Here is a 16,249-nt window from a genome sequence, read left to right on the forward strand (position 1 = left end):
CTAAGTCCATTTAAAAGTAAAATAAGGAAAAAATGGATTTTTTTTTTTACAAAATTTACTTCTGGATACTATCTTATGATCATAAACAAGCTTCTGTCCAAGTTTGGTAGAAACCCAGGATAGTTTAAGAAAGTTATTAAAATTTTAAAAACTTTAACCACAGAGTGAATGTAATATTTCCCGGCAGAAAAACTAAGTCCATTTATAAGTAAAATACGGAAAAAATGGAATTTTATTTTTACAAAATTTACTTCTGGATACTATCTTATGATCATAAACAAGCTTCTGTCCAAGTTTGGTAGAAATCCTGGATAGTTTAAGAAAGTTATTAAAATTTCAAAAACTTTAACCACAGAGTGAATATTTGTGGACGCCGCCGACGACAACGACGACGACGCCGACGGAATGTAGGATCGCTATGTCTCGCTTTTCTGACTAAAGTCGAAGGCTCGACAAAAATGATTCTAAAAGTGGGAGGTGGGAGAAGGGTACCCCCTGTCCACCCCCTCATCTTTGATTAAATATTTTTTACAATGACTGAATAAAATTTATTTCCCTTTAATGCCAGTAGATCAGTAATTGTTATTGAAAAAATTATCCAACTTACAATTACACAATAACGTCCTGTTCGAAAACAAAGCAATAAATTATTGACTAATCAAACAATTGTTAGAACTGATTATTTATAAAATGTCATTACGATAGAAGTTTTCATGTCAAAGTCAGACCTTTTAAAACCAGTGCCTTTATATTATAGAAGTTGATTATTTTATGTCAATCACATTACACAGACATTAAATAAAGCTGGATGGATGGTAAGCATTATTTTTATTTCAATGCACTCACTTCATACTAACAACCTTTCACTGAAGCAAATAGCTAAAATATTATATCAGTTGATCAGTTCGTGGAGATGAATTCAAACTGTAATTTGGTAAACTATTTGAGCAATTGGTATTGTGATAGGCTAAAACCTTCAGGATAAGCACAGTAAAACCAAACTGCACATGATTGATACTCAGAGCTAACTTATAGTTTATGAATCATATAACTATCTATCAACACACAAGCCAAGAGACTCAAATTAGAGCACAGAGGTTGAATGCAAACACTTGTCTAATATTTTTGAAAAAAAACATATCCACAACATTATTAGTTATTGAGTTATTGCTCTTCAATAATGATTTTATTAAATATTAGTGTTTTTGACTATAAATTAGAAAACCATAGTAGACAGAAACTGAAACAGCTATAAAAGATCAACAAAAATGCTAATATGGCTGAAACCAAAAATTGACCCCTTACAGAATTTAATTCCCTTTAATAAAATTTCAAATCCTAAATCAAACAAAAGCTACATTTTGTTATCTACAACTTTATGTTACAATTTCAAAAGATGGATTTAATGTCCAGTGGCAAATATTGCATGTAATCATAGTCCTACATGATGATTTGATTAGTTGTTATGGACTATAAACAAGCTGTCAGTAAATGTGAGTACTGCAAGATCTGTACTGTGTGTCTTTTGTGTATTTGTTAGTTGTTTGTATGCTTTGTATCGATCTGATGACCCCATGTGGCTGGTGTGATTGAATGCTATTTTAATTGACTAGGATTGTCAGTTTTCCTGCCAAAGGATGGTGGTTCTCTCCAGCTTTCTCCACCAATATAAATTGACTGCCTATCAATACCCAGTAGTTCTGAAATATAAAGCTTTATACAAATAGATTACGATGTCCCTGCCGGAATGTAATCCCTATATCTTGCTTTCTGTGACTTTCGTTGCAGACAAGACAAAAACTAGAGCAGTAGGAATTAAATTTTATTTGATAAATATTAGATTGATCTTAGTCTTGATACATGATAAAAATATAATAAATAATGTACATAATTACTATTAATTACAACTACATGTACATGTACATAATTATTATGTTACAAATTCATATCTTTTTGAACAATCTTTCTTTAATAAGTGTAATATTGATACTGAACAACAATTTTCATGTTTTGTTAAGCAAACACAAGTAATTTTTCTGTTGCTTCACTGGCTTCAGCGATTCAATTATTTCAAAATAAATTTTATTATATTTTCCCTGGACTATGTTGTCATAATTATTTGATAAAGATTATTTGACCTATAGTGAGTTTTCCCACATTCTTTTAATTTCAGATCAGCCTAAAAGTCATGATAAACAAGTATGAAATAAGTGTGAACACATAAATATCTTTTCTTCTGAAATATAAAGCTTTACAGAAAATAGTTTACACTGCCATCACAACTGGATTTAAATCCCTATGTCTCTCATTCTGGGACTATCGCAGGCAACACAAAAACAAACCAAACTTTGGTTCTGTATACAAATTATCAATCCAAATAAAGTAGATATCTTATCAATGTTACATATAAATAAATTAAGGTAGCACAAGTGAAAATCATTAGAAACAACAGGCTTTGATTTGAATTACATTGTACTGGTGTTGATGTTTTTAAAGGTACAAGAACAAGAACACAACCGCGAAATCGAGGGCATTTAGAGCGTAATTGAAAGTATGTAAACACTTGTTTTACGATAATTTTTTGTTAAAGATTTATGACTGGAGAATTTCAGGAAAGGTATCAAAAGTCATAGATACTTGTGGACAGGACAAAATATTTTTAGCCCTCCCCCCTTTTTTTTCCAAAGACCGTTATTTTTGTTTTCTATTTTTATGTATAATACTATAAATACTATAGAGACTCTATATAATATATCAGTGACCGCCGTGGATAGTAAACTATTGGAATTGATAGTAAATAGCAAATACACTTTATTTATAGTATATGATTGATCATAGTATACAGAAAAACGTGAAAATGCTTGTCCTGTCCCCAAGTACTTATGAAAATTATGTGTAATTTTAAAACAGTCCTAAACTAAAGTCTTTTCTGTGACTTAAAATCAGTCCGATGACGGAAACAATATCCGGACGCCTTTATTTTCGTTTTCCTCCCAAAACAACCCAAACTGAATAATCGTAAGAGAGGATGATAAATGCTACTATGCATGGTACCTATAGGGTACACAGGCATGATGATTGATTTATTGTGGAAGGAGGAGAAGCGACACACAAAATGAGGTCTTCTCATTTAATAGTATAGATAAGACAATAAAGATTTCTATTAAATAGGATGCAAACAATTTTTTTATTATAGAAAGAATATTTCTTAAAAGCTGAATTGAGAAAAAATGGCATCTTCTATTAAATATAGTAAATATTTTCACCTTGAAAGATATTTGATGTATTCTTAACGTAATTAACACAAAAACATTAACTGCTGTAATTCAGTCTTTCAGATTACGTATATAAAATTTGCTAAAAACTATTAAAATTCACATTTGTTAGATATAACTATCAACAGCCAAAATATTATACTTATTGAAAGATAACAGTTGGCTTGGCGAATTTACTAGGATACAAACCAGTAAACAATTTTCGGATATAAAAAACAGTTTTGAGTTGATTAGCAAAGTGTTTATAAAAATCAGGCACATTTGTCATTATTTAAATTTTCAAATGTAAGTGGTTTTAAATGAAAAATAACCTTTTATTATTACATAATCAACTACCGGTACTGTATTGTGAAAAATATTTTAGTTCTGCATTAATGATCTCCTTATTCTTCCTGACATTTTTTGTCTTCTAACGTTTAAACTGTCTTGATCTATTTTAGGACTACCATCTTCTTTTCCTTCTCTTGTAGCAGGAGAGTTCAGGATAGGGGAGCTAATTAAGTGACAGAGACTTTTAGCTGATACACTTGGCGAGTATTTCCTGGCAGATGGTGAAATTTTAGAACTCCCATCTTCTGACTGCAGCACTTTTGAACAAGGACTTTTAATTATTTTCGAATTGCCTTCCACATCTTGCTCACCAACTATTTCAATACTTTTTAGTCTTTTCTCAAGCTTTTTCTTTTTTGAAGAACCAAATACAGGTGAATCTGTTCTTACAAATGATATATTTGATAAATCTGTTAATTTTGCATTTTCAGTTTCCTGACTTTGTGAAGAGGCTAGATTTCTTGACCTTCTGGTTGGTGATAGGAAGACTTCATCATTTGAAGCCGAGAAATATTCCACTGACTCATTACTTGTTAGAGAAAGAAAGTCTTGTGACTTAAAACTACCTTGTGAATTCAGAACATTTGTGTCAAAGCCCTGACTAGATAACACGTCAGATGTGTCAGTGAGATTCTTTGAAAGTAGCTGTGAATGGAGGGAAAACCCCTGTTTTGGTGAATCAATTGATTTCAAAGAAATTCTCTGTCTTTTATTTGGTGATAATAAGGACTTTTCCGGTGATAAACTCAAATTTCGTTTTCCAAATGTTTTCAGTAGTATTTTCTCATCATTATCAAGAGTTACAGAACTCATGTCTTGTTTTTTTATGTTGTTCTTCAATGGAGAAAAACACCTTCGTTTAGCTGGGGAATCATAAGTTTTACCTTCAGGGGAAACTGCTAAGCTTCTTTTGGAAGAAGTCCTAGGCTTACAAAACATGAAATCTTTAGATTTCTCATTATTGATATCCAGCTGTAGTCTATCATCTGTATCTAGTTTATCATTGATCCTTATTCCAACCTCATCATCACCAGAACTACTACCATTTGACTGAGAACTTTTCAATGAACCATTTTCTTCCACAAAGTTTGGTTCATCTGTTTTAATTTTTGGACTTTCGCTATATTTAATTTTTGTCCATTTCTTCTTTCGTGGCCAACTATCTATTGAGCTAGGTGTTTTTACAACCATTCTTTTTGTTGGTGATGGCGTTTTCTCTGCTTGAGGTTGGATAATAATTTCTTTCTCAGACTTGGTCTCAATTTGATAAGCTGATAATTGTTCTGTGGCTCCTAAATTTTGATTGGTCAAGACCACAATAGCATCATTTGTCTCAATCTCAACATCATTTAAATTCAGAGCTCTTTTTCCTCTTTGTGGATTACGAGGTGATGCAAATTTCACTGGAGTTTTATTTCCTGTTTTATGTTCTGGACTTTTCATGAAAAGTTTAGCTTTAACACTATGTCTTGTAGGTGTGCACACAATTTTGGACCTTGTATTCTGACTTGGTGACATGAGTAAGGTATTTGTTGTTAGTGATCGTGAAGGTGTACCAGTGACCCTCTGACCTTTATTTGGAGTGTGTGACCTTGTATTTAGACATGGTGAATCTGGTATAAGGACTTCTTGGGATGACATTTTCACAGGTGTGAATGACAGCTTCTTTATTGATCTCTTTGGACTTTTCTCTTTAAAAAGAGATTTTTGAGATGACAAAGCTTTACTTGGTGTTTTTGATCGCGTATTCTGGCACGGTGACTGCAATGCTTTGCTCAATGATAATTTTTTGCCAGGAGTTTTTCTGACTGAACCTGGACTACTCATCAACTGAGACAATAAAAACGAAGAGTTTCTGTCAGGTGACTTCAAGTTAAATAAACTTTGTCTTTTTGCTTTTTTTACAAAGTTGCTAGTCCTGCCAGCAATTCTGTCAGCAAGTTCAAGGCTGTTTGTTAAGCTACGAGATCTATTAACAGGTCCTGCAGAGTAAAATGATCTTCTTACAGCTTGTTTTTTCTGAGATGGACTCAGTTTTTCCACAACATCTGAAAAAGGAAACTTCTATTACACAGGTAGAGAATACAATTTTAATTTACATATTTGTTTGCTTTAATTTTTAACTTAGAAAATTTATCAAGAGTCAGCATGGACGATATAACAATGTCTATTTTTGAGTTTCTCTACTTGAATATTCTTTCATATCAATATTACTTGAATTCCTTTAGTGTGTACATCTAATGATTTTACCATAATGTGAAAAAGTGGCCTGTAAATGGAATTAAAGTAATTCGTGTACAACTTGTTTTTCAAGGTGTGACACATATTGCTGACTTGTATTGTAGAGTAATTTTTGCTGATATTGCAACATGTGTATTTTTATTTTATAGAAAAATAAAGTCAGAGGTTAATATATATGTCAAGTATAAAGTATGAAATCATAACGGTTCTCTAGATATAGAGCAGACACAATTTGTTACAGACGGACAGACAGACAGACAGACGGATGGACAGACAAATCACTATAGGGCGACCCGCCATTCAGTGGTGCCCTAATTAAAATAAATGTGACTGATGCTATATCAATAAACAGAAAAGAAATGAAGTATTTTTCACTTTAAATATCTATTAGTAAAGTAATGAATACTCTTGCACTACATTAACTTAACAGAAGGTGTACTGTAGATTTATATTGTATAAATACCTAATTTGACAGGAGATTCAGCGACCACTTTTACATCAATCACGCTTTGAGTTCTTCTACGTTCTTTTTCCAACCTTTTCCACATATTCTGACTTTTCTGTTTATGAGATGGTGTCTCAGACACAAGTTTTCTATAAGATGATTTCATATCTGTAAAATTCACATAATAATAGATGTTTGCTGATTTGCAAGGAATGACGAACAAGCCTAAAAATGAAATGTTTGATGTATATCCCTATTATTTACCTTTTGGGTCTCTTGATTTATACAGGAGTGATCTCCCATCCAAATGATATCACTCGTGTATGTAAACAAAAGGACAGCAAGGTTTGGAAACATTCATTGAGGGCTGAGGAAGACAGAAATTAATTTAGTGCCAAGGATAGCCATCACAAATGACCCTTTTTAGGGCCATTGATATTTTTCAGAAATAGTTTACCTACATGTTACACATACAAAAGGTATTCTAAGACAAAACATAATTCTCTGACCCAAGTCTTTTAACAATATGTTACTACAATAAGGCATGTGCTTCTTTAACAAGGTATCTTCAATGGTTGGAAATACCTTCTACTGGCCAGACCACAATTAAAGGGAACTATTTTCGTTGCCCAGGAATATAGTTCCCTTTAACTATAAAACAATTTTTCGTTACTTTTTTGCTTGATTTTATACAAAAATTGTCATTTCCTTATTAAGAACAACCGAAACAAAACTGTCCACAGATTCTACGATCAACATATTTTAGCTTTCAGACAAGAAACGTGGTAAGACTGACAAAGAATAAAAATCAATTGTACACCTACATTTAGGACTTTTCAGAATATGAGCAGCTTTAGTCTTCTTCTTTGCTGAGTTCTTCACTGTTTCCATGACAGCAACTGACTGTCTTCTCTCTAATTTCCTCTTCTCTCTATCTGTAAACAGTTCATACAAATACTTTTAAAAAACTGGTATGTCTATTCCTAGGTTCAAGGTCAATGTTTCTGCTTATAATATGTATTTACCCGAGGTTCGTTTTGATAATTCATAAGACTATTGCTTATTAGCTCTTGTTGTGCAAATGAATTTTCATATACATGTATAGTATTTTTTTCATGTGGTCTAATTTTGCATTTGAATTACTGTAAATTCACAAATAATTGTTAGGTTTATATAAATGTGAATAATGTGACTGGGTGATCATCGCAATAATAACTTGCATTCTGAATTTGATACCCATATCTATATGCAGATTTTCCTGAAATCTGATAATTTATCACACATTTTTGTTCTTTCTTCAAAAATCGGAATAAGAAATGCAGGCAATAATTTCTCAATTTACAGTAAATGTTTAAAATCAAATACATAATGTGAAATTGTCCAGTAATGATTCATCAGAAATCCAAGTTTTCCATTACAAAATGTATAGGATATATCCTCTTGCAAGTAGATCAGTCAAATAGATATCTTAAAATTGACACAAATATTCAGTCTGTTGCAAAAATTTGATTCTTAAGGATTGAACTTTACAATAACTTTGTATATTTACTCTAAATCCAATCATTAAATAAATCCCACTAATGATCAATTGTCTCCTCACCTTTTTCTTTCCTTTTGTGCTTTGTGTTTGTTTTCTGAAAAAAGGAGTAAAAAAAATATTGATCTGTACAAAAGCAAGCTCAGGTATCATTTCCACAAAATATTTAAGAGAAACTCCACCATTCCCCTATAATACACTCAAGGTTACAGACAAAGGAATTCAGTTTCTAATTTTGCATAAATAACCTTTCATTTTGACAGATATTTACCAAACAAAACTAATCTTTAGCTGAAAATTTGCATGATGACATTTTTTTTACTTATTACTGGTTTATTGTTTTTCGACTCATAACATTTTTTTGGTGTATAATTTATTTTTTACTTATCATTGGTTTATTGGTTTTTTCCTTCAAACTTTTGTAAATAATGGCAAAAATAAGTGAAAATTACTAAATCTTGTAACAACATACCTATCGTTTGATAAGACTTACTTAAAGGTTAACAGACTGAAGAGATTTTTTACAGTTTATAGCTTTACGTAAATAAAGTAACAACTTACCATTACAAAATATATATAAAACAATTTGCTAGTTGGAAAAGATATTGAAGACTGATATGTTTATCTGCCATGAGAATGAAAGAATCTTAAGGGGAGAATATGCTGCAAATAGTATAGTATTCTCATTGTTGTTGTGAGGTTACTGTACTTGCAATATCAGTACATGTTACAATCAGTTTAACTCTACCTGGTCTTTCTCTTTTCCTGATTTAGTATCTACTACTATCTGTCTTTTAGGTCCAAAATCAGCAAGACTTGGATGGTGTATAAGCTTTCTGGACCTATAAAGTAAAATCATATTTACAATTTCACGAACATACATAACATTACCAAAATTGTAACTCCTACGTTTAACCACTAAATCAAATAAACTGTTGACACAGAGATATGTCTCACCTGTATGTAGTTTTGATAGTTTAATGCAAATGTTGAAATTCAAATGGCAATACTTTTTCGTGTCAACTATAAACTATATTCATTGAACCATAACTGAAGCTGCAGGGTCAAATGATCTCCATGGACATAAGAAATGCCAATGTTAATACAATTGCATACCAAATACATGTACCATTGATTTATCATAAGTGGTTCTCTTTAAACTGACCTAAACACAAACTTCAACATGTAAACTTAGCAAAAGTTTCAGTCAATATGCCATGATTAAACGCATAGGGCCGTAAAATATCCATGGAAATGTGACGTGCAAATGCTAATATAACTGTACAACTGCATACCAAATTAGAGAGAACTGACATGTCAGCAAGGGCCCCGCTTGCACATTTTTCTGTGAGACAAAAAGACTGATGCATAAAAAGCAAATATTCATAAGTTGTCAATTTTCATAAATTTTGACGTCATCAATCAAATCAGGATGTGTTCTTGATTAATATGTATTTTGTAAACAAGAGTGCACATGCTGAAATGTCTCGCCTTCTTTACTAACCATTGATTTTATGTTGATAGTCCTAAATATAAAGCTTTACTATAAGTAACACATAAACTTAACATGATCCAAGAAAATGAGGTCAAGGTCAGATAAACCAAACGAGAAATACATGTACACCTTACAATCATTCAATAAACCAAACATAGTTGACCTATTGCTTCTAGTTTCTAAGAAACAGTCTTAACAAAGAAAACTTAAAATTGACCAATGAACCATGAAAATGAGGTCAAGGTCAGATGAACCATGCCAGACAGACATGTACACCTTACAATCAATGTATGCATTAAATATAGTTGACCTATTGCTTATAGTATCTAAGAAACAAACTTAACCATGAAAACTTAACATTGACCAATAAACAATGAAAATGAGGTCAAGGTCAGATGATACCTGCCAGACAGACATATACACCTTATGTAACAGTAAATTTGGTCCGGTAGTAAAATTTGTCCGCCAGACTTTTTTTCCTAGGTAATCAAGTCCGTGACCGTAATTTTACTAGGAAATTAAGTCCCTGGATAAATTTTCCTTGGAAAATAAGTCCGTAGCTAGTAAAATATGTCTGGCACCTATTTTCCTAGGAAAATTTTTATATTTCTGTATTCTCCTTTTTTGTATGAAAAAAGTCCCTTTAGAAGTTTATTTCTTAAGACATTACTTAAATTAATCAATATCAAAATCAAGAAAGGAACATTTGTGATTATGTACATCATAAAATTCTGTGATATTAATTTTCCTAGGAAAAAAAGTCCGTTTAATTATTAAAAAACACCCATATTTTGATAAAATAGTGAAATATCAATGCACAACTGTTAAACAATTTAATAACATATAAGTTACAAATTCCATTGTTTACATGTAAATTATTTCTTTCATTACAAAATTTCCTATAAAAATAAAGGACATGGACGTTTTTACCTAGGAATATTGAATGGCCTGGACATGAATTCCTAGGAAAATTAGTCTGGGCAGATAAATTTTATTTAAAGATTAATGCACAACTGTTTAACAGCATTGAAACATAATTAAAAATTCCATTGTTCACATGTAAATGATTTCCCTCATTACAAATTGTCTTATCAAAATAATGAACATGGTTGTGTTTACTTAGCAATATTAAATGGCCTGGACAGGATTTCCTAGGAAATTTAGTCTGGGCACATAAATTTTATTAAAAGATTAATGCACAACTGTTAAACAACATTAAAACATAAGAATTAAATATTCCATTGTTTACATGTAAATGATTTCTTTTATTACACATTTTCCTATTAAAATAAAGGACATGGACGTTTTTACCTAGGAATATTGATGACATGGAAATAAATTCCTAGGAAAATGAGTCTGGGGACATAAATTACTGACATCGGACTAAATATACTAGTAAATTCTGTAACCATGGACTTTTTATACTAGTTATATTTGTCCGCCCGGACACATTTTACCAGGACTAATTTATCACTTACACTTACAATCCTTCCATACAACAAATATAGTTGATCTATTGCTTATAGTTGAAGAAAAACAGACCAAAACACAAAAACTTAACACTGAGAAATGAACAGTGAAAATGAGGTCAAGGTCAAATAAAACCTGCAAGACTGGCATGTACATCATAAAATATTTCCATACACCAAAAATAGGTGACCTATTGCGTATAGTATTAGAAAATAATCTGTTATCACAGAGATATGTCTCGCCTTTTTGTAATTTTGATAATGCAAATGTTGAAATTAAAATAGCAATACTTTAACATGTAAGTTATGCAAATATTCAAAGTCGATGAACCATGACTGAAGGTACATGGCTAAAAAATCTCCATGGAAATGAGATGTGCCAATGCTAATACAACTGCATACCAAATACCATTGACTTATTATAAGTCGTTCCCTTGAAACAAACCTTAACACAAACATTAACTTGTAAACTATGTAAAAGTTTCAAAGTCAATGAACCATGATCAGGGGTGGGGCTATATAATCTCCATGGAAACAATACTTGCAAATGCCAATAAATTTGCATACCAAATATCATTGACTTAACATTAGCAGTTCATCTTAAACTGATCTAATCACAAACTAATACATGTAAACTAAGCAAAAGTTTCAAAGTAAATAGACCATGACTGAGGGGGCGGGGCCAAATATTCTACATGGAAATGAGATGTGCTAATGCTTATACAACTGAACACCAATTAACATTGGCCTACCACTAATGGTTCCCCTTGAATTGACCTAATCACAAACTAATACATGTTAACATAGCAAAATTTTGAAAGTCTATAGACCATGACTAAGGGGGCGGAGCCAAATAATCTCCATGGAAATGAGATATGCCAATGCTTATACAACTGCATACCAAATATCATTGACCTACCACTAGTGGTTCCCCATAAATTGACCTAATCACAAACTAATACATGTAAACTATGAAAAGTTTCAAAGTCAATAGACCTTGACTGAGGAGGTGGGGCCAAATAATCTCCATGGTAATGAAATGTGCCAATGCTTATACAACTGCATACCAAATATCATTGACCTACCACTACCACCATGAACTAGACCTAATCACAAACTAATACATTGTTGAAGCCGACGACGCAGGAAACAGCATACCTATGTCTCGCTTTTTTACTCCGTCAAGGCGATACAAAAAGCCCAAATCTCAAAAACTTAACTTTGACCACTGAACCATGAAAATGAGGTCAAGGTCAGATAACACCTACCAGTTGGACATGTACACCTTACAATCATTCCATATACCAAATATAGTAGACCTACTGCTTATAGTATCTGATATATGGACTTGACCAAGAAAACTTAACCTTGTTCACTGATCCATGAAATGAGGTCGAGGTCAAATGAAAATTGTCTGACGGGCATGAGGACCTTGCAAGGTACGCACATACTAAATATAGTTATCCTATTACTCATAACAAGAAAGAAATTAACATTACAAAAAATGTTGACTTTTTTTTTCAAGTAGTCACTGAACCATGAAAATGAGGTCAAGGACAACGGACATATGACAGACGGAAACTTTGTAACATAAGGCATCTATATACAAAGTATGAAGCATCCAGGTCTTCTAGCTTCTAAAATATAAAGCTTTTAAGAAGTTAGCCGCCGCCGCCGGATCACTATCCTTATGTCGAGCTTTCTGCAGGCTCGACAAAAACCAAGCAATATGTATTTTGGAGGGCAAAGTGTAATTTGACACAGAGAATCATTTTGTTATAGCAAAGCTATCTTTTTCATTTAAATCCTTTCATTTGCCTCCTACCTATACCTTTTGGAGTTTTTGCATTCACAAAAATTGTGGATGGCCAGACGACAGACAGACGGACAAAGTGAAAACTATTGTGCTCCTACATCCTTGATTGCGTGGCCCTAATAATTTTACCTTAACATTAGTGGTTCATCTTAAACTGACCTTATCCCATGTAAACTATGCAAAAGTTTCAAAGTCAAAGAGCATGACTGAGGGAGGAGGGCCAAATAATCTTCATGGAAACAAGATGTGCCAATGCTTATACAACTGCATATACGAAATATCATTGACCTAACTCTATTGGTTCCAAAAAACTAGCCTAATCCCAAACAAATGCATTGTTGAAGCCGCTGTCAGAAACTGCACAACTTGTTCTTGCCTCTGTGACTTTGTCAAAACACCATAGTTTATTGATACACCATAGTATTAACTTGCATTATTAACAAATTTTCTCTGAAGTGTTCGTTCAAGGAGTTCATTTGTAAATTATTAGGTTTTGATATCAATATTGGTCAGCTGATACAATAATATGCCCAAGTAATCTCAAATTTGCATGGGATTCCATCAGATCAGATTTGGTGTCAACTCTATGTGTTATTATATAGGTTACTGGTCAAATTAAAGATGCTATTTACACTAGGTTAGTCAATGAAAAATAAAATTTGGTTAACATCTGTATCACAAAATTATATGACTGTCATTCAGTGTCTAAAAACTGGTTCATGACACTCATGAATAAGGTGGACTAATTAATGCTTAAGTGTCTCTAATAGACCCCATTAACTTGGATTATAAATTTCAGAAATGAGTTTTCTTTTACATATGATAATGTTTATATGCTAAAGCTTTTTAAAAAAAACTTGTAAAAATCCTATCCATGAAGAACTGTTTTTTTACATTTTCTGAAAGTCAATGATAATGAGCTCCACTTTTAAAGTAAAATTCTCAAATTTTACCTGAACAAAATACATATTAAGATTTATAACTTTATGTTTCTAATATGCATTTAACAGGTAGATAAAGTAAACACTTGGTAAAGACAATGATGTTTAATCATTTTAAGAGCATATTGTTTGATCTGAAATTGATTATTGTAACCAAAAAAAAAAAATCAAAAAACATATTTAAAGCTTTTATCAGTGGGTGTTTAGTGTTCACTTGCAAAAGTAAAAGCTTTGGTAAAGATGTCAGCGACATTGGACCTAGTGGACAGAGACCCTAATGGAATTAATAATCATATTAAGGTAAGAAACATATCTTTTATTGTAACAATTATTGAACCATCACGAATGAAGAAATGTACATTTTAATAATATATTTCTAAACTACTTCTGTGATAATTTTTAAAACTAAAATTTTAAGTTCTTTGTATTTAAATGCATTTTGTCATAAATTTCTTATAATATAGTATTCAATATATAGTATTAAAAACATTGATGATGCAATTGAAATATTTTAGTTTAGTTTTAAAATAAAGTATTTTTGAACAAATTTGATAAACATTTGCTATAATATATCCATTATCAGGAAATTTTCACATGCGTCTCATTTTCCCTTATGACATTTTACTGCAAAATTTTCCCTGTGCAAACATTTCACTTTCATTTAGAAGGCATTGTACTAAGCCATGAAAGAAAATAATTAAACACAACCAAAATTTAGCTGCCCTATCAAAGGTTCAAACTGAAAACAAAACCTTATGTGAAAATAATCCATCAGTTTCTAGGTATAATACTGAACTGATCAACACTGAATGTTGTATTTTCTTCAGGTAGATTTCCATGATGTTATGGCAGAACCTGATGGCGTACACAGTTTAGATTGTGTGTGGAAAATATCTAACAAGTGCTTTGACTTGTGGAAGAACATTTGCTATGTGATCATGACAACTTGTTGTGGAATCTGTATAGCGATGGAATGGGGATGTGAATTTGCTGCTATTGCCTTCTATCACATTTGGTTCCTGACACCGTGTGTCAAGGTCTTAGAAATTAATTGTGGTATAACACAAAAAGTGTTAACTGCTTGTATTAACGGTTGTTTTGTGCCTTTATGTGAAGCTTGTGCTGTAATCTTTAAAGCTTCAAAATAATAACTAGTACCAAATAAGTTCATGTTTTATTGCTATTTTTAAGAAGAATGTACAATGGTTGTGTTTAAACATAAAAATCAAATTAAAATGCTTTACGTTATTTATAACCATTCTAGATTACTGTTTGAATAAAACAATAATTATATTTTGATCTGTTTTTCTAAAAAAATAGAAATAATTTAACCTGACCACTGTAGCAAGAAAGGGAGGTGAAGGCCATATGACATATGTTAGAGTGACATGTACTCCTGAAAAGCAATCTACATTACAAAAGTTTTTGAGCTGTCATGTATATTGATTGCTAATGTAATAAGGAAAGAACTAGTCCTGAAAATTTTACTTACTTACTTGAGCCAGAAAATGAGGTCATTTTATATGCCAGATGGACATACACAGTAAACCAATTTTAGATATATTTTCTTTTTAGTCTTTTTACCCTTTCTAGCCAACCTGCAGTAACTATTTAAATTATTTCTAACTTTTTTTATGTATTCATATCAAAAAATAACTATTAACTATTTAGTTTACATTGCTGTGGAAAAGTAATTTATAGTCTTTCCTTTCCCTACTTTCATCCAAGGCAAGACAAAACCTGCGACATTTTTAAGTAGAAGCTAATGAGAATCAATCTTCATCCTGAAAACGCATTCTGATCACAGTAGCAGGAAATGTTATTAAAGCCATGACATATTAAATTTTGTCAAAATGTCATACCAACAGACAGAAACAGATCAAATCCAAAAAAACTCAACACAACCACTAGACAAGAGTGCACACGCTGAAATGTCCTGCCTTCTTTACTAACCATTGATATTATGTTGATAGTCCTAAATGAAAGCTTTACTACAACTATTACATAAACTTAACATGATCCAAGAAAATGAAGTCAAGGTCATATAAGCCAAACGAGAAATATATATACACCTTACAATCATTCAATACACTAAATATAGTTGACCTATTGCTTATAGTTTCTAAGAAACAGACTTAACCAAGAAAACTAAACATTGACCAATGAATCGTGAAAATGAGGTCAAGGTCAGATGAACCATGCCAGGCAGACATGAACAGCTTACAATCCTTCCATACAACAAATATAGCTGACCTATTGTTTATAGTTTAAGAAAAACAGACTGAAACACATATAAACTTAACACTGAGCAATGAACCGTGAAAATGAGGTCAAGGTCAAATAAAACCTGTGAGACTGACATGTACATCATAGAATATTTCCATACACCAAATATAGTTGACTTATTGCATATAGTATAAGAAAAAAGACCAAAAATCAAAAACTTAACTTTGACCACTGAACCATGAAAATGAGGTCAAAGTCAGATGACACCTGCCAGTTGGACATGTACACCTTACAATCATTCCATACACCAAATATAGTAGACCTATTGCATAAAGTATAAGAAAAATGGACCAAAACATAAAAACTTAACTATAACCACTGAACCATGAAAATGAGGTCAAGGTCAGATGACACCTGCCAGTTGGACATGTACACCTTACAATCCTTTCATACACCAAACATACTAGACCTACT

General features: G+C 31.9%; 2 protein-coding genes across 4 annotated transcripts in view; one reads left to right on the plus strand and one right to left on the minus strand.

Moving 5' to 3' along the window:
- Window positions 1-16,249, plus strand: part of LOC127733848 (uncharacterized) — a 282,424-nt gene that overhangs the window by 54,473 nt on the left and 211,702 nt on the right. The window lies entirely within an intron of this gene.
- Window positions 1,807-16,249, minus strand: part of LOC127733835 (uncharacterized) — a 48,391-nt gene continuing 33,948 nt past the window's right edge. Inside the window, exons 14-18 of the mRNA XM_052243232.1 lie at window positions 8,577-8,670; window positions 7,892-7,925; window positions 7,116-7,226; window positions 6,310-6,459; window positions 1,807-5,653 (exon numbers count right to left, since the gene is read on the minus strand). Of these exons, the coding sequence (XP_052099192.1) occupies window positions 3,636-5,653; window positions 6,310-6,459; window positions 7,116-7,226; window positions 7,892-7,925; window positions 8,577-8,670 (2,407 nt within the window). The 3' untranslated portion in view covers window positions 1,807-3,635. The remainder of the gene's footprint in view (window positions 5,654-6,309; window positions 6,460-7,115; window positions 7,227-7,891; window positions 7,926-8,576; window positions 8,671-16,249) is intronic.

Source organism: Mytilus californianus, unplaced genomic scaffold (assembly GCF_021869535.1).
Source record: "Mytilus californianus isolate M0D057914Y unplaced genomic scaffold, xbMytCali1.0.p SCAF_3, whole genome shotgun sequence".
Taxonomy (NCBI): domain Eukaryota; kingdom Metazoa; phylum Mollusca; class Bivalvia; order Mytilida; family Mytilidae; genus Mytilus; species Mytilus californianus.